Source organism: Bos grunniens, chromosome 17 (genome assembly GCF_055505025.1).
Source record: "Bos grunniens cultivar Pamir isolate PY7600 chromosome 17, Bosgru_T2T1.0, whole genome shotgun sequence".
NCBI classification, from domain to species: Eukaryota; Metazoa; Chordata; class Mammalia; order Artiodactyla; family Bovidae; genus Bos; species Bos grunniens.
Window position 1 is genome coordinate 73,127,326 of NC_141181.1, and position 26,548 is coordinate 73,153,873.

Below are 26,548 nucleotides of genomic sequence, written 5' to 3' on the forward strand. Positions count from 1 at the left end.
AGCCAGCGGGCTGGGCTCAGCCCCTCAGGACTGATGCCCGCCCCCACCCCCAGGACTGGCCTACCTCGGGGGGAAGGCTCCACGTAGTCCACCACGGCCACCTTCTTCCCCAGCTGGGCGGCTAAGGACGAGGAACAGGCAGGTGAGCGCGCTGGGGACCAGTCCCCCCGGGGGACTCAGCCACGCTGCCCGTGGACAGGCACCCGGACTCTCCCTGACTGCCCACCAGAGCAGCGCTGCCCAGCCCACCCCGCCACCCTGCTCCAGGGCAGGTCAGACCTGGGATACCACAGACAGGCCCCTGGCCCCTCTCACTCCGCGCTTTCCTGGACACCATTGGGGGGGTTCCCATCCACCTACACAGAGTCCCCAGCTGGGCATTGCTGCCTCTTCCCAGGAAAGCGAAGCTCGGGAGTCAGATGGCAGGTCAGCCAGGCCCCGAGACGGGGAGCAGGACCAGACCCCACACTGCACCCCCGCCTGGAGCCCCCTCCACCCCATGCCCTGCCCCGCAACCCCCTGCCTCTGCTGCCTGCAGGTCCCCAAGCTGCGAGCCCCGCATTCTGAGCCCAGGGAAAACTGTGGGTTTCCCACCGGCCCTGCTGGGGCACAGCAGCGGCCAGCCCTAGGCCCTGGACCTGCGCCCCGAGGGCATGAGCGTCTGACACCATAGAACACGCTCGACTCGTGGCTACCACGATCAGAAGCGAGTATACAAGTCTTCATTAACAAAATCACTTCATTCAGCGATAACCGATGGGACCCCGGCACTGGATTTAAAGGCTGTGGCCGAGGGGACTCCTCAGACACAACCACACCCAGCTTCTGGGCCTGACCAGGACGGGGAAACGGGGACCAGAGTTACTCTCCTGCTCAAAACAACCAAGCATCCTGACACAGTGTGCAAAATACTGGTTTCAAGAAACTGAACAGAAGAAAACAAAGGTCCGCGATCTCTGGGAGGCAGGAGCGGGCGGACATGAACCCCAGAAATGGGTTCCCCAGGACCCAGCCCGGGAGAGCCGGGCGTTCCCGAGAGGAGGTGGGGTGGAAGTGCTGCCCAGCCTTCTGGGGCAGTGGGTGGGCTCGGGAAGGTCGTGTCTCCGAGTAGGCAAGCCTGGACTGGGCCCCGCACCAGACCTGCCTAACAGTCCTCACGCAGAAAATTCGAAAAGACCAGGCTGTCCCTACCTACATCCCAGGACATACAAAAAAGACCCAGGACCCAGCAAACGAAAATGAACGAGTGTAAGTCACTTCGTCGTGTCCGACCCTTTGTGATCCCGTGGACTGTAGCTCACCAAGCTCCTCTGTCCGTGGGATTCTCCACGCAAGAAGACTGGAGCAGGTTGCCACGCTCTCCTCCAGGGGATCTTCCCCACCCAGGGATCAAACCCAGGTCTCCTGCATTGCAGGCAGATTCTTTACCAAGTGAAGCCATCAGGGTAGAGTCCAAAGTGTCTGGCGCTCTAACAAAAATTACCAGGCACACAGAGGAGCAAAAAATGCAACCAGTCCATGAAGCTGACCAGAACTGACAGTGACGTCAGGATCAGCAGAAAAGAAAGCAAAGCAGGCGTTACAACTGTACCCCACGTGTGCGCAGAGCTAAGAAGCCACGCGAAAGACAGAAAAAAAGTGCCCACGTCAAAGTGTAGCGATGAAACTGCACCGCGCAGCAGGAAATCCAAAATGGGGGGAGCCGTGTATGCGCGCGGCTGACGCGGAGGAGACGAATTCAACATTGTAAAGCAACCGTGCTCCAATAAAAACACGTTTAAAACCTGCCCCACGCGGGGTTCACAGAGGAGCAGACGCCGCAGATTCTTTCATTAGGGAGCCTGCAAACAGGAATGGAAACTATGCACAATGCAGAGAGCTGGGCGAGCTCGGAGAGGAGCCGGAGTAGCGGACGCACGTGGACTAGCGTCGCCCCTGTGAAGGAGCGACTGACGGTTGGACAGTGTCATGGATCAGTGAAAACTATGACCCAGCGGTCTCCCCTCCCTTTTGGGCACCAGGGGCTGGTTCTGTGGAAGACAACTTTGCCATGGATGGTGTCAGGGGTGGTGTCGGGATGATCCAAGCCCATCACATTTATGGGCACTTTATTCCTATTGCCATGACATCAGCTCCACCTCAGGCATTAGGGCCCAGAGGACAGGGAACCTTGACCCACAGACCCACAGAACTCGATGAACTCCGGCAGGAAGAGGATTCAGCACACACCTGAACTGGCATGCTATCGTTAAACTGCTCAAAAGTAACAGAAAGAGAAAACCCTAAAAGCAAGCAGAGGAGAAAGACGCAACAGAGGAACGAAGATACAAACGGCAGGTTTCTCATCAGAACGGATGCGGGCGCAGACAGGGCAGAGCCCTATGGTCCCCTGTGGGGCGACACGCAGGCGCGGGGCGAAGTCGTCGCCTCCGGGTCGGGGTACTTACGTCTCCGCGTCACAGTCCCCCTTCTGGTGAGCCTCTCCCAGTGGGGAAGAATCCACGCGCACCCTAGAGCCCGCGCCGCACAAGCAAAGAAGCAACCGCACTGAGAAGCCCCCCAGCAAAGAGCAGCCCCGCTCCTGCGACTAGGAAAAGCCCGGACAGTGAACACCAGCACAAACAAGAAACAACAGAAGATAAACTCAGGGGTGACGGTCGCACAACTCTGCGAATGCAAAATCCACCGCATCAGGCAGTTTACACGCGCGATCTACACGGTGTGTGACTTACGTCTCAACAAAGCAGTCTGAAAACCATGAAACACTCAGGGATAAAGCTGACATAAGACGTCAAAGACCTGTTCATCGAACGGCAAAACCCCGCTGAAAGAGCCAGAGAGCACCTGAACGGGAGGCTCACCACACGGCCCCGCTGTTCTGCTTCCAGGCGACTCTCCAGCAGACTCACGACACGCATCCACACAGAGACACACGCACACAAACGTTTCCAACAGCCCCAAACAGGAAACAACCCAGTCCACGGGCGAACGGACCAACCACAGGTGAGATGGACGCAAAGTCCATGCAGCCGCATGAGAAGGCAAGACTTGGATACACGCAGCAACACGGATGATCTCCACATGATGGGGCCCGTGGGAGAGGCCGGAAAGTAAGGATACTCGCAGCGCGAGTCCATTGAGACAAAATGTCATAAAACGCAAGGTGATCTACAGCAAGAGAAAGTGGGTCACCGGCTGCCTGGGGAGGGGGACCAGGCCCACGGCAGAGAGCACGCGTGCGGGGCACACCCCCAGCCCCCAGAGCTCCACTGCCTTCCCGGAGGCCCCGCCGCGCCGGCCGGATGTGGGATGCAGGACACGCACCTTCCTTGGCGCAGGCCAGGCCGCCGGATCCGCCGCCGATCACCAGGAGGTCGTAGCACTGCCGGCCTGCAGGGGTGAGGGGGCGTCAGAAGGAAGGACCGGGACCAGCCAGGAGGTGCCACCAGGGAGGCCGCCCACGTTCCGGGGCGGTCCCACAGCCACACCCGGCCCTGTGATGGTCTGGGGTGAGCACGCGTCCCCCAGCATGCACTGACCCCCGCCACCCACATCGAGAAGGCAAGTGAGCCGCCCTGAGCGCGACGTCATCCGACGTCCTAGCAGGAGCGGGCGGGAAAGCTTCTCTCAAGTCCACCTGTCGGGCCGTGCGGCTCAGCCGCTCCGAGGGCCCGCAGACCCTGCTGGGGCAGCGGCTCTGAAACGCTTCTGGGCCCCCTGGAGGCCGCTTGCAGCCCCCACCCCTGCCCCTGGCAGACCGGCCGCCCCGTCTTCTCTCCGCAGAAGGCCGTCTCTGCAGATGCTCCCACGGAAAGCAGCCCAGAGACAGCAGAACTGGGGTCCGCAAGGGGGGGCGGAGGGGGGTGTGTCTTCAGGGGCGGCCAGCTCCGAGCCAGGGACCCCCAGCACCAGGCCTCGCCCGTGGGCAGAAAGAAGATCAGCACAAGCCCGGGGCCTCTCTCCTCTCCCCTGCTCAGGGAGGCGGGGATTGGGAGGAGGTGCCTACCGTCCATAGCCAGGGCAGGTCCCTCCTGCCGCCCTGCGGTGTCTGTGGGGTCTCCCTGGCCCGCAGAGCCCCTCCGCCAGCCCCACTCTCCCTGCCCACGTGAACAGATGGCGCGAGGACTGTGGGCTTATCTTCGATGGTCTGCTCTCCCCATGGGGCACACCCAGCAGCCCCCTCGTCTGATAAGCGGGGAGGAGGCGGACCAATGGGCCTCTGTAGGCCCCACTGCGGGAAACCACCTTTAAGACCTGTGGGCTCTGGGCAGCCTGTCTGCAAGGAAGGGCCCCAGTGGACCCCAGAGAGGGCACTGCCCTTGGAGCGCCCGCTGGGCACGCACCCGTGCGCTCCAAGGCTCCCCAGGGCGCCTCACAGCCTGGGCCCTCTGCTCGGCCTGAAAGGCCTGTCGCCCGGTGTCCTGAGCCCTCCCCCGCCAGGCTTTCTGCTCAGCCCTGAACCTGGGGCCTGCACAGGGCCAGCAGAGCCCCCAGGAGCAGCGCCCCCCGCCCCGCCTAACAAGCTGTGACCCTCTGGCCAGACCCCGCGACCTCCCCAGCCCCACGCCCTAAGGCCCCAGCTACACACAGCCGGCAGGGGGCGGTGCTCTGCCCAGGGCGCCTTCTCCAGTAAGGGGTCTGCCCCGCCTTCCCCGCGTGGTCCCCCCAGGGCAGGGATGTGCTGGGAGAGGTTGGGGTGTGTGGTGCCCCCAAGGCCACCTCTGGGAGTCCCCAGACCCGCCCCTGCTCAGGACCCTGGAGGCGCCCCCCACCCCTGCTTGTGGCCCTGGGGGACGGGTGGGCCCAGGACCCCTGGCCGTCCAGGGGGTCCGCAGTGTCAGCTCCCTCCCCCAGGGCGCCCCAGCATAGCGCGGAGCGCCCACCAGCAGAGGGGAAGGGCCCCTCCTGAGTCCCGCACGTGCAGGGATGGGGCAGGGCCTTGGGGAGGAGCGGGGAGACCTGGCCGGCGGTCACCGCTCCTGCTGAGCCGGGAGGTGACCCACCCCCACCACGGTCGGCTCCCCGGTTAACGCCGCCGCGGGGATCGCCGCTCCACGCCCGGTCCCGGCCCGCGCCCGCTGACCTGCGGCGCCCCGCGCCCCTCCCGGCGCGCGGCCCCGGAAACGCGCGGCCGCTCCGCGCAGCGCCGCCATCGCCGCCCCGCGCAGCGCCGCCATCGCCGCCCCGGGGGCCTCGGGCCGGGCTGCCCGCCGCGCTGCCTGCGCCGGCGACTACGAACCCGAGGTGGGTGCGCGCGGCCGGGCCCGGAGTCGGGCCGCCCGCGGGGTCCGCGCGGGGCTGGAGCCACGGATGCGGGGCGTCTAGGACCCCGGAGAAGGATCCTCCCGGGACGCGGGCTCCAAGTTGGGCGGGGGCTCCAACCTGAGCTGGGGGGCTCCAGCCTGGGGTGGGGCCTCTGACCTGAGCTGGGGCTTGGACCTGGGGTGGGGGCTCTGGACCTGGGGTGGGGGGTTCCGACCTGGATGGGGCTCTGACCTGGTTGGGGGGAATCTGACCTGGGGTGGGGGTCTTTGACCTGGGTAGGGGGGCTCTGGACCTGGATTGGGGCTGCAACTTGCAGTGAGGGTCTCAGGACCTGGGGTGGTCTCCAGAGGAAGGGGTGTTTAACCTGGGCTGGGGATTCCCAGACCTATGATGGGGAGTCTCCCAGAACTGGAGTGGGTCTCGGGACATGAGGTGGCTTCCCCAGACCTTAAGTGGGGCAGGTGCCCCAGACCTGGGCTGGGAGCTTCTGACCTGGGTCGGGGCGCCGACCTGGGCTGGGGGCTCTGACCTGGGTAGGGCTCCAACCTGGATGGGGGCTCCGACCTGGGTGGGGACTCTGACCTGGGCTGGGGCCCTGTGACATGGTGGCAGCAGGGACACCAGGCTGGTGGAGGGAAGGGAGCCGTGCTGCAGGAGAAAGTCCCCTTGGGCACTGGGTGTGGAGGGGGGGCCACCACAGGGCTCTGGGACCCGGACTCCCAGGTTGGCGGTTTCTGGGAGAGTGCGAACCTGGGTCCAGGCTGCAGAGCAGGGTCTGAGCACCTCGGGTCCCCAGGGAGGGAGCACTCTGGGGCCCAGACGAGGGCTCAGCCGTGTCCCTGTCCCACTGGCAGGCCTGGGGCCTCCTGGGCCTTACGTTTTGTGAAACTGGCAGCCTTCCCAGGAAGAAGCCTGGGCCCCTCGGCCTGCTGCCACCTTTGAGGTTTGACCAGCAGCTTCCTTTAGGCTTGTCAGGTCAGATAGACATGCTGGACACAGGTAACAGCACGGTACCGGACTGGCTCAGGGGCCGCCGGGCCTTGGAAAGCGGAAATGCGGGTGGGGTGTCGGGGCCTGAGGGAGTCAGAGAGGAAGCACAGGTCCCTGGGACCCCCACCCAAGCTTGCCCGCTGGACCTGGCCTCCTGCCCTCCTGCAGAGCTGGGTGGTGTTGCTGGACGTGTCGCTTCTTCCGGAAGCTGTGAAGTTGTTGGGTGGACACCGTGGGGGGCTCGGGCATCGTAGAGAAGTGGCCTCGAGCCGTGACACACACTCAGCTCTTTGTTCCAGTCTTTACAAGAGGCCTCGTGGCTGGGTCTGGCAGGGACCAAGTCTCCTCAGTGGGTGATCGGAGGCCACAGTAACCCAGCGTTCTGAGTCCTGAGGGAGGTCAATTGAGAAGATTTTAGACGTCGAGTTCTCAGGTCACTAGATGGTGACGTGAGGCCGCGGTGGCCATCTGCTGGATTTCTCTGGTTGCCATGTGAATGAACGTCTGTGGAGACATCAGGGTTGCGTGGCAAGGCCACTTCCATCGGGAGCAGAGCTCGGGAGATGCTGGCGCCCTGCGGCTCGTGCCGTGGCCCACATCTGAAGTTCCCGCCACTGTGTCTCCCTTCAGCGTGCAGGGCTCTGTCAGACCGAGGAGGACATGGGCAGTGATAGGACTGAGTCCCAGGCCGGGAGGGAGGGAGGAAAATGAGGAAAACTGACGTTTGGAGCGTTATCCCGAATATTGAGTAAACCGGAAGGACTGAGGATCCGGCGATGACGAAAGGTGCAAGCGGGCTGTACAGCCCGACACGCAGGTGGTGATAAAACCTCCAGGGCATCGACTGGGCAGGACTGGACTCTGACGACCCGCAAGGTGTATTGTTTTCTCCACTGAGACAGAATTTCTCTCTGTGGTCGCTTCCATTTTTGATCAGTGGTCAAGTGAAGAGTATTCATGTTTACAAAACAGTTCTGGTCCCATTCTGTTGTTGTCCAGTCACTAAGTCGTGCCCGACTCTCTGCGACCCCGTGGACCGCAGTGCGTGGGTCTCCCTGTCCATCACTGACACCTGGAGTTTGCTCAAACTCACGTCCATTGAGTCGGTGATGCCCTCCAACCATCTCGTCCTCTGTCACAACACAGGAGTTGCGACAACTTCTATTTGGGGCAAAATGAGGCCCACAGCCTGGGAGGCAGCATTTCAGGTCGCTCGGGAAGGCGCTCGAAAGAGGAAGGGGAGAGGCCAGTGTACGTGTGACTTTGACGAAGGGGAGTGCTTGCAGTCAAGCCTGCGGGAGGTTGCTGGTCACAAGGAGCAGCTGTTGCCAGGAAGGAATCCAGTGCTTTTCTAGATACGAGAAGATGCAAGCACTGGGCTCATAAAATCAGCTCCTGAGAGTAACTGACTCTCTGAAGACCTGTCCTGCCGGTTTTCCCTGAGCACGGAGGGCCTCATTTCCCTGAACTCCTTCGGGGCGTGGGAGGTCAGCATCTGCAGGGGCACGTGACTTAACCCTTGTGGAAGGCAGAGGGCAAGTTTGTAATTGACAAGGATTTGTCTCCCTCTTTTTTTTACCTTTTATTTGTTGGCTGTGCTGGGTCTTCATTGTTGCGTGGGCTTCCTCTAGTTGCAGCGAGCGGGGGCTACTCTCGGGTCTGGTGCATGGGCCTCTCGTTGCAGAGTGCGGGCTCTAGGGCGCACGGGCTTGGTTGCTCTGCGAAACATGGGATCTTCCCGGGTCAGGGGTCACAGCCGTGTCTCCTGCGTTGGCAGGCAGATTCTCCACCCTTGAGCCACCAGGGGAGCCCTGTCTCCCTTTGTTATTTTGCTTGAGGACAAAAATGACTCTCCTCCCTCAACAAAAACGTATTCCACATTCTCTGCGTGCTTTTCGCGTTCGTTTTCCTGGCTCGGGGACAAAGTTGTTTTCCTTTGCTTGGACTAGTGGCAGTTTTATTCTCACGCGTTGATTGAAGTTTGTAACCGTTAGCAGCCTTTATTTTATAGAGAGAATGAGGAAGCAGACAACTGCAAATTATCCGTCCTATCCCAGTATTCTGTAGCAGATGAGCAACTTTTGTGAAGATAGGCTTGCATAATCCATAAGGTTGGAGGAGGAAATGGCAGCCCACTCCAGTGTTCTTGTCTGGAGAGTCCCATGGACAGAGGAGCCTGGCGGGCTACAGTCCACAGGGTCACACAGAGTTGGACACGACGGAGCGACCAACACTTTCACCTTCAAATGTCTTTAGCTTCTTTGTTATATAAATATCAGAAGCCAAAGTATAGAAACTTAAACTCATGCCTTCTTAATCATGAGTGTTTCAGCACTTTATCTTATATAGAAATTATACAGATATTCGGTGACAGGGAAATTTAAATGGAGGTTGTCTTGTTCAGGCTTCAGGAGTAGAGGAGCAGGCCTCTGACCGACCTCTGACCCCTCGACCACAAGCACATCAGTCCTACCGGCAAGTCAGGTGGCACTTAGATAAGAAAGGGACTGGGTCTTGGAATTTCTTAAGCCCCTGTGGACCCAGCCAGCCCCCTGAGGTCTAAGGAATCTTATGACTCACAAAGCGAGTCAAACAGCATTGTGAAACTTAAACCACAACTGCAATTTTTTTGTGCACAAACCGATGATGCTGTTGGTCTGCTGCCTGGGATTATGAGCAGGAGCCCCCAGAGCTGCAATTTGGAGTCTCGCTCGTGTGGTGGACGCACCGCCCAGGACCCTTCCCCTCTGGGACTCCAGACCGCGTGATGTGGGACTCGCCCACACTGTTAAGGGCTGGGTGTAGATGCCGGCTCAGTTTGGTGGTGTGTACAGTATTACTTCTCTCTTACTTCTTTTCTCCTAATGACTGTATTTGGGGATTTTTAAAAAATTGTCTTATTTATTTACTTTTGGCTGAGCTGGGTCTTGTTGCTGTGGCTTCTCCGGTGGCTGCTCTCTAGCTGGGGAGTGCGGGTTGCTCATTGCGGTGGTTCTCCTGTTGCAGGGCGTGTGCTCTAGGACACACGGGCCTCAGTAGCCGCACAGGCAGGGTCAGCTGCTCCGTGGCACGTGGAGTCTTCCCGCACGAGGGATTGACCCTGTGTCCCCTGCATTTGCAGGCGGATTCTTAACCACTGGGCCGTGAGGGAAGTCCCTAGATTTGAGATTAAGTTGGGTAATCTTCTGTTAAAAAGTGAAATTGTTTGTTTGTGTGTAACGAGTGCTTTCTCTTTTTGACGAATGCCTCAAACCTAAAATGAAAACTTTTGGCAGAACAACGGGATGTCTATTGTTTAACTTAATTTGGTAGAACTCTTAAGGTTTCAAGTTACCAAAAAGATTTTGGAAACTGTTTTCAGGCAGACTGAAACACAATCATTATGGAAAGAAAGTTTGTCTGAATAGTGACTGGAGGATTTCCTTGGTGGTTCAGTGCCTAAGACTGCGCTCCCAGTGCAGGGGGCCCGGGTGTGATCCCTGGTCGGGGAGCTGGATCCCCAACGCTGCAGCTAAGACCTGGTGCAGCCAAATGCATAAGTGAATATTAAAAAAGAGAGAATAGTGACCGGCTTTGATTAAAATCAAATTTATAATTGAAATGACTAATCGATAGTCAACCAAGGAGACTTAAGTGTGTTGCAATGTATGTAATGTTGACAACTCTAAAGATACACCTATTTTATGAGATGAACACTTACTAAGCTGGTTTTATTTAGCAAAGATTTACCCAAGTACACGAACGAGAAAAACAGTTGAGTTGGTGCTTGTATCTTTGGGAGTTTTAGGAAACTGCCTGTTCCTCTGGAAGCCAGTCAGGATAGAGTCCCTGGAAGGCACTGCAGAACTTGATCTGGTCATACCATCTGGAGGTGGGGAAGCAGCGTATGTATATAAAAAAACACAATCGTACATAAAAATTTATGCCTAGCTATGCATCAGTCATAAAGTTACATAAGACCCACTAGTATATGTAAGAGTTGGACCGTCTCTTTGCTCGTTTGGTATCTTAATCCAAATCGTGTTGTAGCAAGTGGGGCAGGTTGACACCAGTGTGCTGTGACGCCTGAAAGCCCCTCTGGACCCTGCTGTATCATCTCAGGGAGGCGTAGACTAAATGCTTCCAATTCACTGTTCTTTTTCCTTTTCAGCATCAGCTGGTTGCTTCTGGGGGATCCCTGAGCCCCCGGAGAGGCGCCAGGGGGCACAAGATTTCAGGGACTGGGGGAATTGAGGGGCCGGGGAGGAGGGCGTGGTGGGCAGGCGGCCCAGGAGCCCCCGAGGACCACGTGCTCTTTTGCTGACCGGGAGGAAGTGGGCGGAGCCAGTTGGGCGGAGCCAGCCCCGCCCCAGCCTAGGAGCGGCAGAGCTGTGGTCCCTGTGGCCTGCGGGTCCGGAGCCAGAATCACAGCGGACAGGAGACGAGGCCACAGCCCCCGGGCCTCTGTGTCCCATGCCATGCCCCACGCCACCCAAGAGCACAGGCCCCCGGCCCAGGCACATCCCTAGTTCGGGCAGCCGCCTGGTTCCCCCTTCGTGAGGACTCCCCCTCTTGCCCCCCACGGCCCCCCTTCCCTCGCACCGCGCTCTCAGGCCTGCCTTTCTCGGGGAGGCAGGGAGGCCTGTGTGACTCCTGGCGAGGACCCCCCCTACCCCAGACACTGCGCCCTAGCAGATTGTGCACCGTGGGACTGAAGAGCATATGGGCCATCTGCAGCCCCCGCCTGGGCTTAAGGGGGCCGGGGCCCTGGCCGGCATCTCCATCAGCTCCTTGGGGGGTTATCAGGAGGAGGGTAGGTGGCGATCCCAGGTGATGGAGGGTCTGCAAGGAGACCACTTAAGAACGGGCTTATAATAAGGAAGCTTTGGGGGTGGGCTGTTGTTGCTGTTGTGAGAGAGCCGCCCCCCCAGGTTTGTGCTCCATCTCTAGGGCTCGGGGAACACACACGGGGCCTGGGGAGGAGGCCCGGGACCGACGGCCTTCCCCTCCTCCCAGAGGGGGTGAGTGTGCGCCTCCTGGTGCGGTGGGGCAGGCCCCCAGGTGCCCAGGCTCGGGGCAGGCGCCGGCCCAGCAGGCATGCAGACTGGGAGCTGGGCTGGTTTTTCTGGATCCTGCTTCCCAGCGGAGTTGCCGTGTTCCTTTTTCTTGTGGAAACAGAGAGGACCAGAAACAGGGTTGCTTGTTTTCTTGGTTTTCCACCATTTTTGATGAAGTGAAACATGCGTAAGTTGAAATTTACCACTCTAAGCACGTGCACGTGTACAGTTGGGTGGCATCGAGCGTCCACGTGGCTGTGTAGCCGTTGCCACAGTCTTCAGAACTCCCACGCCGCCCCAGGCAGAAGCTCTGCCCCTTTCAGCAGTGACTCCCCGCGGCCCCCAGCCCCTGGCAGCCTCTGTTCTCCATCCTGTGTGAAACTGCCCCTCGTGCGCGTTTCATCCGGGTGTGATCATTCAGAATTGATCCTCACGTGTCCGGCTCATCCCACTAAGCGTGACGTCCCCCCGGTCCCTCTGTGAAGTTGCAGGTGTCCGCACGTCCCTCCCAGTGGGACGGGGTCAGGGCTGCAGTCACCTTAGTCATCCCTTAGTGTGACTAAGGGATACCCCAGTGTGCGGAGAGACCACGCCTCCTCTGTCCACGGTCCGTGTCCTCTGGCGGCCGCTGCTCGTCACACTGTCCTGAACGTGAGTGGACAAATACGGGTTCAAGCCGCTGCTCTCAGGCGTCTTGTGTCCACTCCCAGAGGTGGGGTTGCTGGGTCATATGGTCACTCTGTTTACCTTTCTGAGGAACCGCCAGCTGTTTTCCACAGCAGGTGCTCCGTCTTGGGTTCCCACCAGCCGTGCTTGAGTTTCGGATTTCTCCGTGGCCCTGCCAGCACGGGGCGGGTCATCCCAGCGGGTATGAAGTGGTGCCTTGCGGCTTTGATCAGACGTCCAAGTGATGAGCTTCCTGGTCGCTGGTGTGTCTTCTTTGGGGAAATGTCTGTTTGTGTTCTGTCTCGTTTCTAACTGGGTCCTTTCTGAGTTGTAGGAATTCTTATGTATACTTAGGATTTTAAACCCTCATCAGATGGTGGTTTGCAGATATTTTCTCCACCCCCTGGGTTGTCCTTTGCTCTCTTGATGGTGTCCTTTGATGCACAGAGCTTTCATTTTGGTGAAATTCTATTTTTCTTTTGTTGCCTGTGCTTTTGGTGTCGTATCTAAGAATCCATAGCCAAATTCAAAGTCATGAAGAGTTAGTCCTATGTTTTCTTCTATGAGTTTTATGGTTTTATTTCTTAAAATTAGGTTCTGGACGCGAGTGGAACACACGGAAGCAGGGGGATACGTGTGGGATGCGCAGAGCAGGGGGTCTGAGGGTGCCGCTCGGCCTCCAGCCCTCACCTGTGGCCAGTGGCTCCCTTATCCTCCTCTCAGGGCAGCAGGGCCCTTCACCCTCCCGGGGCCCAGAGCCATGCAGGGTGGCGGGAACCTCAGGCCACCGCTGGGGGAACTGAGCGACCTCACTGTGGCCCTTCCAAAGGGCAGAGCTGTGGGCGCTCCAGTATTGGGACCCCCAGCACAAGGGGCCCCCTGGGTTGTCTCCCCGAGGAGGGGTCTGCCTGGCCCTGACCTGGAGGGCTTCCTCGCAGCACGTCAGTGGCTCTGTTCTTGGTCCTCGGCACCGTGTGAAGCTCCTAGCAGACCTGGGCTGTCAGGTGGCTGAGTCCTCGCCTGATTTTTATACAGTTCAGGCATTGTGGGAATTACGTTATCCTTCACAACTCCAGGTCCAGCAAGGACTTTGGTATTTAAATGGAATATTACTTTTTATTTTTTTATATTTATGTGTAACATTGATTAGTTTTTTTCATCAACCCAGAGAATCCATCAAAGTGGCCCAGCCTCTCTCCACTGCTGCTGAACACAGTCGTGATAAAGTCACACAGGTGTGTGGTTGAGGATCCTAAGCTGGCAGGACGGAGCCCAATGGGCAGTGCTGGCCACCTCATGCCACGCGCCCCCATTATATTCTGTCACCTGTCCAGGACGTGCAGTCAGCCCCACTCCACCGCACCCCCAGAGTCCCCCCACCTGCCTTCTGCCCCGTGGGGCACCTGCTGGCTTGGCCTGCAGGCAGTGCCACAGGGACCAGGGAGACCGTCCATGGTGTCCAGGGCTGGGGGGACATTCCAGGCGATGTCTTGCTGCCTGTCTGCTCTCCCCCGAGGGCAGGGCCGGCCTGCGGCAGGCCCCCATGCCAGGACTCCGGTCCCTCTCAGGCTGTGGTTCCTGATTAACTGTCTACAAGCAGGAGAACTCCACACAAGCTCTGTCTGCTTTGCAGCAGAGCTCGGAGGAGGGGCATGGGGCGTGGCCATCAGGGAGGTGGGTCAGGTGGGGCCCTGACCTGCTGACCACATGCTGGCTGTGCCTGGTGTAAACAGGCCATGCATGCAAGACCACCGGGAAGTCTGGGTGTGCACGCTCCCCTGTTCCTCCCTGCTCTGCCTGCCGAGACCCTCATTGTGGCCCAGGCCGCTGGAGCCCTGAGCTGTCCAGGGAGGGGCGGTCACCTCTCCAAGACCCTCAGGCTGCCTGCTCTCCAACGTGCCTTTCCCAACAGGCGCTTCTGGAGGAGCCGGTCCTGTGCGGCCCCTCCCTGTGCGTGACCCACGAGTGACCACAGCCCTGCTGGAAGCTTCCCACACTTTCCCACTTTAGGGCCTCTGCCCTGTGCCGGCTCAGCCTGGCTGTGTCTCAGGGGCCCCGGGCCCCTCCTCTGACTGGGGACCCCTGCTACCCGCCCAAAGGGTTGCCTGCCAGGGGGAGGGCCGGTCTCCTGCTCATTGTGGTGCAGGTGGGCGGCAGGGTAAGCGTCCTCGCGGGACAGGCTGCCCCTGTGTGGAACAGCCGGCTTGGGGCTGCCTGTGTCCGTCCGCTGAAGCTCACGGGCCACACGAGCTCCCGGGCTGTCCCCAGTGTGTGCCCCAGGGAGCTCTGAGTGCGGTTGGCCGTCCCTGTGGGGAGTGTCCAGCCTCGGGCCAGCCGTGCCCCAGGCTGCCAGAGACCCTGGTCTCTCCACCCAGGGCGGAGTCCCTGGGGATGTGGTTTGCAGGTGGGCGGGGCCCCGGTCGTCTCACCTGGGTCTAGCCACCGGGCACGGGGCTGGCCTCTCGAACCTCCTGGGTGGGTCAGCCAGGCGGGAAGGTTACTAACACCGTGGTGACCACGTGGTCCCACGCGTCCTGCGGGCGGCGGGGCCTAGCAGAGCCCGGAAGCCCCGCCCCGCCCCTCGCCCCAGTGCAGGTGCTGGTGGCCCCGCCCTGAAGCCCCCCCCCCTCGCCCCGCAGATGCTGGAGGCCCCGTCCCTGCTGCTGGTCGCTGGTGGCGTAGGCCTGGCCCTGCTCGCGCTGCGGTGGCTGGCCACAACGGACCTGCAGTTCTTCGGCTGGGCCTTTATCGGCTGGAACGAGTTCATCATGAAGCCCATCCGCAACCTCCTCATGGGCAGCAGCAAGGAGCAGCGCATCCTGCAGCACGTGCTGCAGCACGCGGTGGCCGGGGACCCGCAGAGCGTGGTGGCCGCCATCGACAGCTACAGCTTGGAGAAGGAGTGGGCCATGCACGTGGGCGAGAAGAAAGGTGGGTGGTGGGGAGGCTCGGGCGCGGGTCCCGCGGGAGGACTGCTGTAGGGGAAGCCCCGCCCCCCACTCCCGGAGGTGCTGTCAGGGAGCCTCGGCCAGTGCTGGAGGGGACGGGGAACAGCAGAGTCATTGTATGGTCTTTTCGCTGGCAGCCGCCAGGCAGAGCCAGGTGCCCTCTGGGGCGGGCCGTGGGTCCCTGGGTGTCCCGGCTGGCCCCAGGGTGCATGGAGACCCTTGGACTGCGTCCTGCGGGGCGCCTGGCCTCGCCCCGCCCCCGAGGCCGCTTCCCGACCTTTGGACTCCAGCCGGTATGCGTGGCACCCCCGGAGTCAGGGCAGCGGACATGAACCCTGGGGACAGACGTCAGGGTTCCAGCAGCCTTGAACCTTCCAACTGTGTCCAGCTCAAGGGAGCGGGGCACGTTCTCGGTGCAGCCCGTGGCCAGAGTGGGGTGGGGCTTCCACGGAGTACCGCTCTGGGCGGGGCCAGGCTGGGGGCAGCCGGGAATGCTGGGAGGGGAGGACAAGCGCAAGCCAAAACACAGAGGCCTGGGGGCGGGAGCTCGGGCTGAGCGCGGTGGGGCCTGCGGCTGGGCTGGCCTGGCCGGAGGGCGCAGCGCGGGGAGGGGTGGGGGAGTGGCAGGTGGGAAGCTCCCTGCTCACCTGATCACCCCCAGCGCCCCCCCCCCCACCTCCGCAGGCCAGATCGTGGACAGGGTGCTGAGGGAACAGCAGCCGTCCGTACTGCTGGAGCTGGGCGCCTACTGCGGCTACTCGGCGGTGCGAATGGCCCGCCTGCTGCTGCCCGGCGCCCGGCTGCTCACCATCGAGTTCAATCCCGACTATGCCGCCATCACCCAGCGGATGGTGGAGTTTGCAGGCCTGCAGGACAAGGTGCGGTGCTGTCCCTGAGGTGGTGGACGGATGTGGGCACAGGCTCCGAGGGCCAGGAGGGCTGGGGTCATACCCCAGCGGCTCCAAGCCATGCTTACTCACCTGGCTGGCAGCCCTGTCTGCAGGGCGGGAGACTTCCAGAGGTGGGGCAGAGTGGGACCTGGCTCCCGGGACCCCCAGGCTCACTGGGTGGGGGTCTGCTGCTCCAGGTCACCGTTGTTCTTGGAGCATCCCAGGACATCATCCCCCAGCTGAAGATGAAATATGATGTGGACACCCTGGACATGGTCTTTCTCGACCACTGGAAGGACCGCTACCTGCCGGACATGCTTCTCCTGGAGGTGAGCCCTGTGTCTGTGGCCAGGTCGGGCCCTGCAGAGGTTGGCTGGGGAGCTATGGGCTGGCCTGCGTGCATTCGGGACACAGAGGGGCGTGGGGGCCTGGGCCGGGGCGCGTGGGCCTCAGGGAGCATACGTGGACGGCCTGCATCCGTAGAAAGCAGCAGATACTGCCCTTGGAAGCGGACGTGTTAGTTCTGTTGTGTCCTACTGTTTGTGACCCACGTACGGACTGTCCTCGCCAGGCTCCTCTGTCCATGGGATTCTCCAGGGGGATCTTCCTGACCTAGGGATTGAACCCAGGTTTCCTGAACTGTGGCCAGATTCTTTACCATCTGAGCCACCAGGGAAGCCCTGCTGCCCTTGGCAACTAGGAACCTAACAGTTTTCTCAGAACCACTTGTTCACGGCTGGTCATCTCAAGAGAAGGGAAGGCGTGTTCTGCAGTTGGCTCTGCCTTGGCCTGGCCACGCCGCCTTGGTTGGGCGAGGGGCTGGAAGGGCAGGTGGCCTTCGTCCCCATCGCTCAGGCCTCTCCACGGGCTTCTTGGTGTCCTTATAGCAGGGCGGCCAGAGACGAAGGATGGTGAGGCCTGGCACCCTCGTGACCTGAAGCCGCACCCAGGGCGGAAGGAGGGGCTTCGGGAACAGGGGACCCCACTCTGGTCCTCTGAGTGCTGGCACGCGGCTCTGGTCAGACACTCCAGGGCTCCGTCCCCGGGCAGGCGGCCGGCCTTTGCATTGCCTCCTCCGAGGTTAACCCATGGGTTCAGTGCCCCATGTGTTGAGCCCCAGCTCACCTTGAGTGTTTGCTCCTGGGGTTGGGCAGGCCGGGCCGCTGCTCCCAGTGGCCCTTCCTCATCTGTATCACGGGGAAGTTCCTTTTTTAGGAGAAACACTCCATGATTCAGAGGCCCACTTTTTTCAGATTCTGGCTCATGGGTTGTTATCCCAACCTCACTGACCTCACAGCTGTGTTTTCCACTCCGGCCTCAGGGCCCAGGCATGGAAGGGAGGCAGCCGCTACCAGGATGATTTGAGGGCTGCACCCACTCCAGTGGTCCCCGTGTTCCTAAGTCACCAGGGGATCCCCGTCCATCTCTGCGGTCTCACTAGCAACTTAAGACACGCCTGGGGCCTCCTGCTTGACTTGGCTTTCCTTTTGGGGGGTTTTTATTTTTTTGCCACTTTAATGATCATTAGAGAAAGCTGTGATCTTCTAGCGCAGCAGCTGGGCTGTCCCTTCACCTCTTTCCCAGGGAAACATTTCCTTTCGGTTTTTGATGTAACCTAAGCAGGGCTTCCCTGGTGGCTCAGATGGTAAAGAATCTGCCTGCAATGTGGGAGACCTGGATTCCATCCCTGGGTTGGGAAGTTGCCGTGGAGGAGGGCATGGCAACCCATTCCCGTTTCTTGCCTGGAGAATCCCATGGACAGAGGAGCCCAGTGGGCTACAGTCCATGGGGTCGCAGAGAGTCAGACACAACTGAGCAAGTTTCACACACACCGAGCAGCTCCTCCTCTGGCTTAGAGAGACTAGGGGTGAGGTTGGGGGGCATGGAAGTGCAGCTGCCCCTCCCTCTGTAGAGCCAGGCCTGACATGCTGGCTGACTGCCCAGGTGCTGGTGGAGACTGGGGTGCCTCAGGGTGGACCTGAGGGGCAGGCTTGTGGGTGTGGAGGTCTGCCTCCCCACCCTGCAGGGTCTCCCTGGTCGGGCCCTACTGAACCTCCAGTGACCAATGCCAGCGGCCCCCGCATGGGTCATCAGGCATCTCGGTGACCTGGAGGAGCCCGTGTTCCTGGCACCCACGGCCCTTGGTCACCCACTGGCCGCAGTCTGGTCCCCGCCATCTGCACTCTCACGCCCCCCAGCATGCAGTGAGCCCCTCCTGTGCGCCATGTGCAGTACTAGGGCCTGAGGGCCCCCCCTGCCTGCTCAGCCCTTCCTCGAAGTGGCCACTGCCTGGAGGGGCTGGGGTGGGGCCGCCCCCAACCCCACCCCCCCACCCCCTCCGGCCAGGCTGCCCTCATGCCCTCCAGCCCTGCATCTGTCCCCACAGGAGTGCGGCCTGCTGCGGGAGGGGACAGTGTTGCTGGCTGACAACGTCATCTACCCTGGGGCGCCCGACTTTCTGGAGTACGTGCGCGGGAACAACCGCTTCGAATGTTCGCACTTCAGCTCGTACCTGGAGTACTCCAAGGTGGTGGACGGCTTGGAGAAGGTCGTCTACAAGGGCCTGAGCGGCCCTGCTCGGCCCTGAGCCCCACTCGGGGTGGCCCGCCACACCTGGCCCTGAAGGGTGAGGCGGCCCCAGCCCTGGGCGCATGAGTCCCTGGCGCCGGTCATTCCTCAGGGCAGCAGCCCCGCGGCCGCCCCTTCTCAGCTCCAGGCTGTCAGGCTGGCCTGCCCCGAGCACGACCAGCTCCCCTTCCAGAATCGTGGCAGTCCATCTAGAAGGAAGGTGCCTGCCTGCGAAGACCAGCTAGGCAAGCCGTGGCCGTGAGTGCCGTGTGCACAGTGTCACACACAGCCACACACACACGTGCAGTGTCACACACATCCACACTCACACATGTGCACAGTGTCACACAGTCACACACACCCGTGCAGTGTCACAGCCTCACACATGTGCAGTGTCACACAGTCACAAACACACGTGCAGTGTCACACACAGCCTCACACACACACGTGCAGTGTCACACACATCCACACTCACACATGTGCACAGTGTCACAGTCACACACACCTGTGCAGTCACAGCCTCACACATGTGCAGTGTCACACAGTCACAAACACACGTGCAGTGTCACACACAGCCTCACACACACACGTGCAGTGTCACAGCCTCACACACACACGTGCAGTGTCACACACACGTGAAGTGTCCCACAGTCACACACGTGCAGTGTCACACAGGATGACAGTGTCACAGTTTCATAGTGCAACAGTCACACAGCCACTTACATAGTATCTCACTTTCACAGTCACAGTCTCACACACTCACACACCTCTCCTCCTCCCCTCTCTCCCTCTCCCCCTCCCCCCCTCCAATCAGCAGGTCGGGCGGCCGCACCCCTCGCAGCCTGCACCTGCGCTCTGCCGTCACCAGGTGGCAGCAGTGCCTCGGTGATCACCCCCGACCCCCCCTGCCCCCAAAACATACCCTCCCGACTCCTTTCGCCTCCTTTTAAGAATGAAATGCAACTTTTCTACTCAGTCGCTACCAATCTCACAGACGAACACCCTGTTTAGAAGACACTGAGGTAGAAATTAAGGACCTGATTCAACTTTAGGTGAGAGACGACCCGAGTGCTGCTCCGTCTCCCCCCAACAACCCAGCTTCGCACCAGGCACCCGCCGCTCCCCTTGGCCGCTGCAGACTGGCCGCCCCGCTCAGCCCCACGGGGATGTCTGCGGGCTGGGCTGAGCCCCACTGAGAACCTGGGCAGCCCGCAGGCCACTCTAAGCAAGCAGTGCTGGGCCAGGTGTGGAATGCCGAGTGCCTGGCCTCGGGCCTGGTGTGGCTCTGGGTGCACCGTGTCCCCATCCCGCTCAGCCTGGTCTGGGACAAGACGGCACAGTTGGAGCAGCTGCATTGCTTCTGTGGCAGCCTGGCTGCCTGTAATGACGTGACTGGCCGGTGCCCACTCACATCCACAGGCACCCCTGGCCCCAACGCTGGCCTTCCAGCCACAAGGCCCTCAAGCGGCCGGCTGGACCGTCAGCCGCCTCGGAGGGTCTTCTGGGTCCCTCACCTCGAGATCACCCCTTCTGGCCAAGCCCACCTGTGCCCAAGACCAGCCACAGACCTCGGGGCCCCGCTAACCACCCAGGATCGAGCCTATGCCTCTGTGTGTAGAGAGGGGCCGTGTGGGGGGCACATCCCGGGGGCCTAGATGCAGCGGACCCCACGGGGCCACCCGGGGCCACCCTGGCCCACCCAGCAGACGACAGGGGAGTGGCTTGTGGAGACAGACACGGGAAGTTCCTTTGTTGCTTGTTATAATTTTTAATTTTTCTTACAAAAATTTAGATGTCTACCAACAGTCTTAGTTTGGTTTTGTTATTGATGTTTTATCAGTGTCTCTCTGGTTTCTAAGCCGCAAACAGCAGGCACTCAACAGCGGTCCCCCCACTGCTGCCAAAGGCCAGTCCCAGAGGTGCCACTCGAGGGCCACAGTGCCCAGGGAGGGGCTCCCGGCGCAGCGGGCAGCGGGCAGGGCACGCACAGCTAGCCCCCGCTCGCTGCCTTCAGGGTCTCTGCGGGGGCTGTCCCCCAGCGCCGCCCCTGCTCAGGGCCCAAGGAAGCCCCTGCAGCCTCTGGGCCAGACTCCCTGCCCTTGAGCCCCCTCCTCACCCGTCCGCACTCCGCGGGTTCCCCGCTGGCCCCAGAGCAACGCCGGGCACCCTGGCCTGGGTTTCCCAGGCGCACGCTGCACACAGCACCATGTCAGGACGCTAACTCGCCCGGGAGTTAGGAGTGGGGAGCCAGGGCCGGAGGGGGAGGCGCCGCCCAGCCCGCCGCCAGAGGGCTCCCAGCTCCGCAGCGGGTTCTGCACGGGCGTCCAGGCACCCCTTCCCGCGGTCTCTTCAGGGGTCAGACCCTAAGAGCAAACGGCCAGGCCCAGGCCCTGCGGGCAGAAAAGGGAAGCCTGAGCAGGCCTGCTGACGGCCGCTGAGGGAAGGTGGGTCTCGGGGGGCCCTGTGCCGGGGCGTTGGGAGGTGTGGAGGGTCAGCCCCCATCTCACCCTGTGACCTCCAGGCTCCGATGGCCCAGGGTCCCTCCCGCCCCGCCCCCGACCTGGGCTTCCCTCCACTGAGCTGGGGCGGCCCTGCAGGAAGCGTGCAGGGAGAGCAGGGCAGGCAGGCAGGCAGCGGCACGGGGAGGAGGCCCCACCCTGACGCAGAACCCAGAGGGGACGTACCGGGCATGCAAGCTAGACCCAGGAGTCGACAGGCTGAGGCCTGGCGTCCCCCACAGCGTCCACCAGCCTGACCGCAGGCCTGCTGGGCCCGGGCGGAGGAGCCTTCCTGCTGGGGTCGGGCTGCAGCGGGCGGGCAGCGGGCAGGCGGGCGTTAGAGGCAGAACGCAGCAGGTTAGTATGAGCAGGCGGGTGGGAGCTGGGCAGGTCAGCAGGGCAGGGGTGTGTGCCAGGGGAGGGCTGAGCGCCAGCAGGGCTGGGGGACACAAGAACAGGCGCAGAGCAGGCGGCGGGGCTGCCATGGGGGCGGGGCTGAGGAGGGAGGGTGCGTATGCAGCCTCGAACTGGACCGGGTGCCCAGCTTCCCCAGCCAGGAGAGCCACAGCCCCGCCCCAGGCCCCGCCCCGGACATGCCCAAGGCCACTCACTTTCAACGGCTCCTTCTCAGAGGTCTCCCCCGCTGGGTCACTGCCTCGAGGCCTACGCTCCCTCCTGTCCATGGTGGAGTAGCCGTCTGCTGGGCGGAGGCAGAGGGGACCCTGAGGCAGGCACCGAGGTGTGGCTGTCCCTCAGCGCCCAGGGTGTATCTGGGGAGGGCATCCGCCTGGACTGCGCGGAGCCGGGTCTTCTCATCTGTCCCCACTCCCCCTGCTGGCCCCCTGACCCACAGCTCAGAGCCCTCCAGCCGCCATCAAGTGGCAGACCAGATTGGCTGGACAGTGACCCCTCCCTGGCTGGCCCGCCCCTCGCTCCCTGAGCACCCCTAAGCCAAATCACTTTTCTAACCACCCCTCCTTGGAAGGCCCTCCCCACACAGAGCAAACAGCCTGCACCTGCCCGCACCTGGACCAAGCGCCTCCATGGGGATCATGTCCCGGCCGCCTGGCTTCTCACCGTCTGCAAGGCATGAGCGTGTGGGTGGCTGGCTGCAGGTGGTGGCGGGGGCCCAGGCCTGGCCTCAGCCACTCTGGGTACCCTGTCACCAACATCTGCTCCCTGGCAAAGCCGCCCCCAGCTTGGTGCCAAGGTGAACGCCCTGGGGGTAGGGGGTGCGAAGAGTGGGGGCCATCCTCCTGGAGGAAGGCCCACCTCCCTGCAGCCCTCGGCCGGGAGAGAGGAACAGCTGAACCTCGGGATGAGCTCTGGCCCCATACTCACCCAGGCTCTTTTCCACCAGTGGCAGCGTGCTGTCGTCCAAGCCTCCCGGACTCGGGGCTGCCTTGGGGCCCCTGGCATTAGCAGCGGCTGACTGCGGCGGGGGAACACATAGCAGACGGCGTGGGTCGGGGCGCTGCCACAGGAGACCAGGCCTGGCGAAGTGAGAAGGGGCGGGCGGGCCTAACCTGGAAGCGCGCCTTGCTCCAGCCGTCCTTCTGGAGGGCGCTGCGCAGCTCCTTGTAGCTCCACACGGTCTGCAGCACGTGCGACGCGGCCTTCGCCTCGCGCACCGATTGGCTGCGGCCCAGGCGGGATCAGCTTCTGCCTGGACCGCCCCGCCCCGCCCACTCACCGGGCCCCTCCTACTCCGCCCCACAGGCCCCGCCCACCCACCCGGGGCCCCCTCCCGCTCCACCCACCTAGGCCCCGCCCCAACAGGCCCTGCCCGGCCCCTCCCGCGGCCACGCCTGCACCCACCTGGAGGCGCCCAGTGCCACCAGCGCGGGCACGCCGCGAGCTTGCAGCAGCGAGCGCGCGTTGTCCAGACTGTCGGACACGATCTCGTGGATGGTGTTGAGCACGGCCACCACTGTGTCCTCCTCCAGGCGGGCACCGGGCCGGGCGGGCGCCTGCGCGCTGCGCACGTTTCTCACAAGCTCGGCCATGGCGTAGCTCCCTGCGGGCGGCGGGCAGCGGGCTAGGGTCGGTGAGGCCGCACCGGCGGGGTCGGGGGGCCCGGGCCCCAGACCCCCGTGCCCGCGCTCACCGATAAGGTCTTTGTTGCGCCGGTCGAGCGAGAGGTTGCGCAGGGCGATGGCGACGGCGCGCACCACCTTGTCGGTCTCCGACTGCAGCAGCTCCACCAGCACCGGCAGCCCGCGCTCCTTGCGCACCGCGGCGCGGATGTACGTGGCCCACTGCGGCGGGGGGCGGCGTGCTCAGCTGGGGCCGCGTCGCGCGCCCAGCGGCGCCCTGACCGCCCCTTCGAGCCGGACCGCCCTCCCGCTGCGGACAAAGCCCGCCCCAGCAGCTCCACTCCGAAGCCTCCCTGCCCCGCGGGGCCTCTCTCACCACCCAGTTCCCGGCGCTGAGGTTCTGCAGGGCGCCGGCCGCGGCCTCCAGGGTGTTGAAGTTGCGGCTCTCCGTCAGGAGGGACAGGTAGAGACGCACCACCTCGGGCTGGTACAGCAGCTCGAAGCCTGGGCACGGAGTGACCCCGCCGCGGTCACGCATGCCGCCCGTCACCCTCCCATCCTGGGCGCTCCCGGGGCAGCGAAGCTGGGGCCCAGGGCGGCTATGACGTCACCGGGGGACGTTCCGCACCCACGTGATCACCCCTTAGCTGCCCGAGAGGAAAAGCCTTCCCATTTCACAGAGGAAGCAACGGAGGCTGGGAGAGGTCACGGACCCGGCTTAGGGGTGTGGGGCGTGGGCAACAGCCAGGACTGCTCCCCTAGCAACAGGACTCAGACTGCCTAGCAACAGCCCCCACCCGCGCATCCTATGTTAGAGGCCTGCCCTCCAAGACACAGCCGCTCAACCCCTACTGGCGCCGCCTCAATGGAGGCCCCAGCCCAGCAGCAGAGTCGCTCCACTGTGCTCCAGGGCAGAGCGGGGAGAAGCCTGCCAGATCTGCCCCACACTGCGGCCTGTGTCCCTGGGCATCACCTCCATCCCCCGTCCCTCACCCTGCGTGTCATCAGCCCCTCCCCAATTCTGCCCCAATGTGCCAGGGTGCTCTGGACCAGCCTCCAAACTGGGCCTGACCTGGTGCCTAGGCTGGCAAAGGCGGCTACTGGTTAGCCCTGCCCTTCGCTGAAGACCCTCGCTGCTTCCCCACCCACTCCTCCATGCCTCACTCCTATACCTGCCTGAAGTTACCTTGGCACAGACCCTGATTCCCAGCCCTGAGCAGATGGCCAGAAGCTGGCACAGTCCTCTGGGAGCCCCACCCCTGTGGGCCTCAGTTTCCCCACTGGCCCCCAAGGCCCTTCAGGCCAGCTCGGTGGCACAGAACTTCACTCCTGGACTGGCCTGGCCTCTGCCTCCCCACACTCACCCTTGGCAGCCTCAGTGCGCTTGGGCAGGTCCAGGGTGTCCGAGTTCTGGTCCGTCTCTCCATCCCGCTTCCCTGGAACAAAAGGGCAGTGGAGGGTGAGATGGAGCCTGCAGGGCACAGGCGTGTATCAGGTGCGGCCCAGAAGACACCCCCACGTCAGAGACGGGCACCAGGAGGCTGGAGCAGGGTGCTGTCCCGAGTTCAGCCAGATGTGTCGGCCCAGAGTGCAGTGGGGGCCAGGACTCGTCTCCCACTGGGTGCTGGCAGCCGCGCTTCAGATCGCCCCACAGCCTCCTTGGGGTCCCAGGGCATGAACTCAGGGGCCAGCAGCCCAGGCTGGGCAGGGAGGTGCAGACAGGGCAGTGAGGCCTGGTGGGGGCAGGGCGCGCCAGGCTGTGGTGAAGCAGGCCTGGGGCGAACAGTGCCACTCACGGCGGCCGGGCCCGGCCCTGGGCGCTGGCAGCCAGGAGATGCCCCCGCAGCTGCCAGCCGAGGGCCAGTTCACCGCCTCCCAGCTCCTCCGCCCAGGCCGACCCTCTTCCTCGTGGAGGCAGAGCTGAGACCAGACGGCCAGGGCTGGCTCTGCCTAGCCTCCTGGGGCCTTTGCGTGCTCCCGCTGTCTGCGCCACGCCTCACCCGCTCCATTGGAGGGCAGACTCTCTCCCCAGGGCCCTGGGGATGGACGTGCCCGGCCCTGTCCACCCTGGGCTCCCTCCACCCAGGACCACAGCTGAGGTTTCACAGAGGGACAGCCCCTCAGCCTCCCAACCAGCCCCAGGCCGACATTCCTGCCGTTGTCATGGAGACGGCTGCCAGGAGAAGGGAGGGGCCTTCCTGCAGACGCAGGTCCTGTGGTTGTCATGGAGACAGCTGCCTGAGCAATGGGGGGGTCCCTGGTGCCCACTGCGCCCGCCAGGCCTGCACGCAGGCCGAGCAGGGACTCACCTTGATGGAACCACTCTTCTGGGCGGCCGAGGAAGCACGGGAGAGAGGAGAGGAGCCTGAGCGGGCAGCACCCCATGCCCCCCCAGGATCGGGTGGGGGACGGGGAGTCTCAGCCCGATCACTCCTGGGGGAGCGACCCCACGGGCGACGGGGTCAGGAAAGGCCATGCGGTGTGCGGGTAAGGTCAGCACAGACCCCGGGCAGCCGCGCCGGAGGCAGGGATGGAGTGAAGCGGGTGGGTGCTACCCCCCCGCCCCAGGGTCCTCGGGCTCCCTGCCAACGCTGGAAGGCGGTGATGTCCAAACATGAGCCCCCAGAACCCTTCCTGGAGCTGAAGGTCTGGGTCTGGGCACCAAAGGAGACCACCGCACGGGCTCGCTCCTGCCTGCCCCTGGGTGCCCCGCTTGGCTCCCTGGCCGTGACCCCCGTGGGTGTGGAGGGCCTTTAGCTCGGCGGGCCTCGGATCCAAGAGCCAAACCCTGGTGCCGCCCACACACCTTTGGCCTTCTTGCCACCGAAGCAGCCGGCGTCCTCCCTGCTCCGGCGCTGGGCGCTCCCGGAACCACCCGGGGGCCTGGGCTCGGCCTCCTGGTACCTTTCGGCCCCCGGCACCTCCTTATGCACGTGGTAGGAGAGGTTCCGGACAATGCACACACAGTTCTCCACCGACTGTGGGGAGAGGGGGCATGGGGCGCTGACCCTCCCGGGGGCACGCCGCAGCCCGTGAAGGCGGGAGGGGCCGGGGCCCACTGGGGTGAGACTCAGGGATGCGTCTGAGGGGAGGGGAGCACCTCCCCGTCGTGGACCACGTGCCCACCCCCCTGCTGCCCGAGTGCTCCAGGGCTCCTATTCAGACCCCAGCCCGTTGTGGGGGCTACAAGTCCGGCCCTTCCCGGGGCTCCCTGCCTACCTTGTTGTCAGTGTCCTTCCTGCCCACGGCCGACTGCAGAGCGTGCAGCAGGGCGTCCACCAGCCCCTCACACTCGCGGAGCCGCCGCCGGGCCTCTGCGCCGTCTGAGCTCACATTCCTGGGAGGCCAAGAGCGAGCCTGTGGGCTGGCTCCTGTGGGGACTCTCCCCCCAGCCCTGGGGTCTTGTCTGCAGAAATGCCCACACACAGTCAGGGCTGCCAGCAGACGAGGGAGCCTGGCAGTGAATGGCAGACCGCGGGACCTGGGCCGGGGGCCCGCCTGCACCCACGTTGGGTGGGGGCTCCTCTGACTCCCAGAGACCTGAGTCTGTGCAGCTCAGGGTTCTACCTCTCAGGGACCTCACAGGGGGTTACCCTGACGGACAGACAGGACCCAGGGGACCTGGATCTGCGAGTTCCAGCTCCCCGCCTG

At 62.8% G+C, this 26,548-nt stretch overlaps 3 protein-coding genes across 32 annotated transcripts in view; 1 reads left to right on the forward strand and 2 right to left on the reverse strand.

Moving 5' to 3' along the window:
• Positions 1 to 5,195, reverse strand: part of TXNRD2 (thioredoxin reductase 2) — a 27,956-nt gene extending 22,761 nt beyond the window's left edge. For 2 of the 8 annotated variants that reach the window (XM_086349305.1, XM_086349306.1), the window contains exons 1-3: positions 5,084 to 5,195; positions 3,325 to 3,390; positions 65 to 121 (exon numbers count right to left, since the gene is read on the reverse strand). In XM_086349305.1, coding sequence (XP_086205431.1) covers positions 65 to 121; positions 3,325 to 3,390; positions 5,084 to 5,177 — 217 coding nt within the window. In that variant the 5' untranslated portion in view covers positions 5,178 to 5,195. Of the gene's footprint in view, positions 1 to 64; positions 122 to 3,324; positions 3,391 to 4,006 lie in introns of all 8 variants that reach the window. The other 6 variants (XM_086349312.1, XM_086349309.1, XM_086349310.1 and 3 more) reach the window with 4 other exon arrangements.
• COMT (catechol-O-methyltransferase) lies at positions 5,179 to 20,168 on the forward strand. 5 transcript variants are annotated; one of them, XM_086349318.1, is made up of 6 exons: positions 5,179 to 5,363; positions 13,126 to 13,192; positions 14,597 to 14,888; positions 15,590 to 15,783; positions 15,993 to 16,124; positions 18,182 to 20,168. In XM_086349318.1, the coding sequence occupies exons 3-6, from the start codon at positions 14,597 to 14,599 to the stop codon at positions 18,380 to 18,382; spliced, it is 819 nt and encodes a 272-aa protein (XP_086205444.1). In that variant the 5' UTR covers positions 5,179 to 5,363; positions 13,126 to 13,192; the 3' UTR covers positions 18,383 to 20,168. The 5 variants fall into 5 exon arrangements, with proteins under 5 accessions (XP_086205444.1, XP_086205442.1, XP_086205441.1 ...); XM_086349316.1 differs by having other exon boundaries at positions 5,179 to 5,244; XM_086349319.1 differs by lacking the exon at positions 5,179 to 5,363 and adding an exon at positions 8,890 to 9,079.
• ARVCF (ARVCF delta catenin family member) overlaps positions 20,112 to 26,548 on the reverse strand; it is a 30,533-nt gene continuing 24,096 nt past the window's right edge. For 3 of the 19 annotated variants that reach the window (XM_086349285.1, XM_086349278.1, XM_086349292.1), the window contains 13 exons: positions 26,117 to 26,234; positions 25,704 to 25,875; positions 25,207 to 25,224; positions 24,262 to 24,333; positions 23,274 to 23,401; positions 22,969 to 23,119; positions 22,680 to 22,878; positions 22,388 to 22,499; positions 22,203 to 22,293; positions 21,888 to 21,941; positions 21,473 to 21,561; positions 21,048 to 21,167; positions 20,112 to 20,753 (listed from right to left, as the gene is read on the reverse strand). In XM_086349285.1, coding sequence (XP_086205411.1) covers positions 21,060 to 21,167; positions 21,473 to 21,561; positions 21,888 to 21,941; positions 22,203 to 22,293; positions 22,388 to 22,499; positions 22,680 to 22,878; positions 22,969 to 23,119; positions 23,274 to 23,401; positions 24,262 to 24,333; positions 25,207 to 25,224; positions 25,704 to 25,875; positions 26,117 to 26,234 — 1,312 coding nt within the window. In that variant the 3' untranslated portion in view covers positions 20,112 to 20,753; positions 21,048 to 21,059. Of the gene's footprint in view, positions 20,754 to 21,047; positions 21,168 to 21,472; positions 21,562 to 21,887; positions 21,942 to 22,202; positions 22,355 to 22,387; positions 22,500 to 22,679; positions 22,879 to 22,968; positions 23,120 to 23,273; positions 23,402 to 24,261; positions 24,334 to 25,206; positions 25,225 to 25,703; positions 25,876 to 26,116; positions 26,235 to 26,548 lie in introns of all 19 variants that reach the window. The other 16 variants (XM_086349279.1, XM_086349293.1, XM_086349289.1 and 13 more) reach the window with 11 other exon arrangements.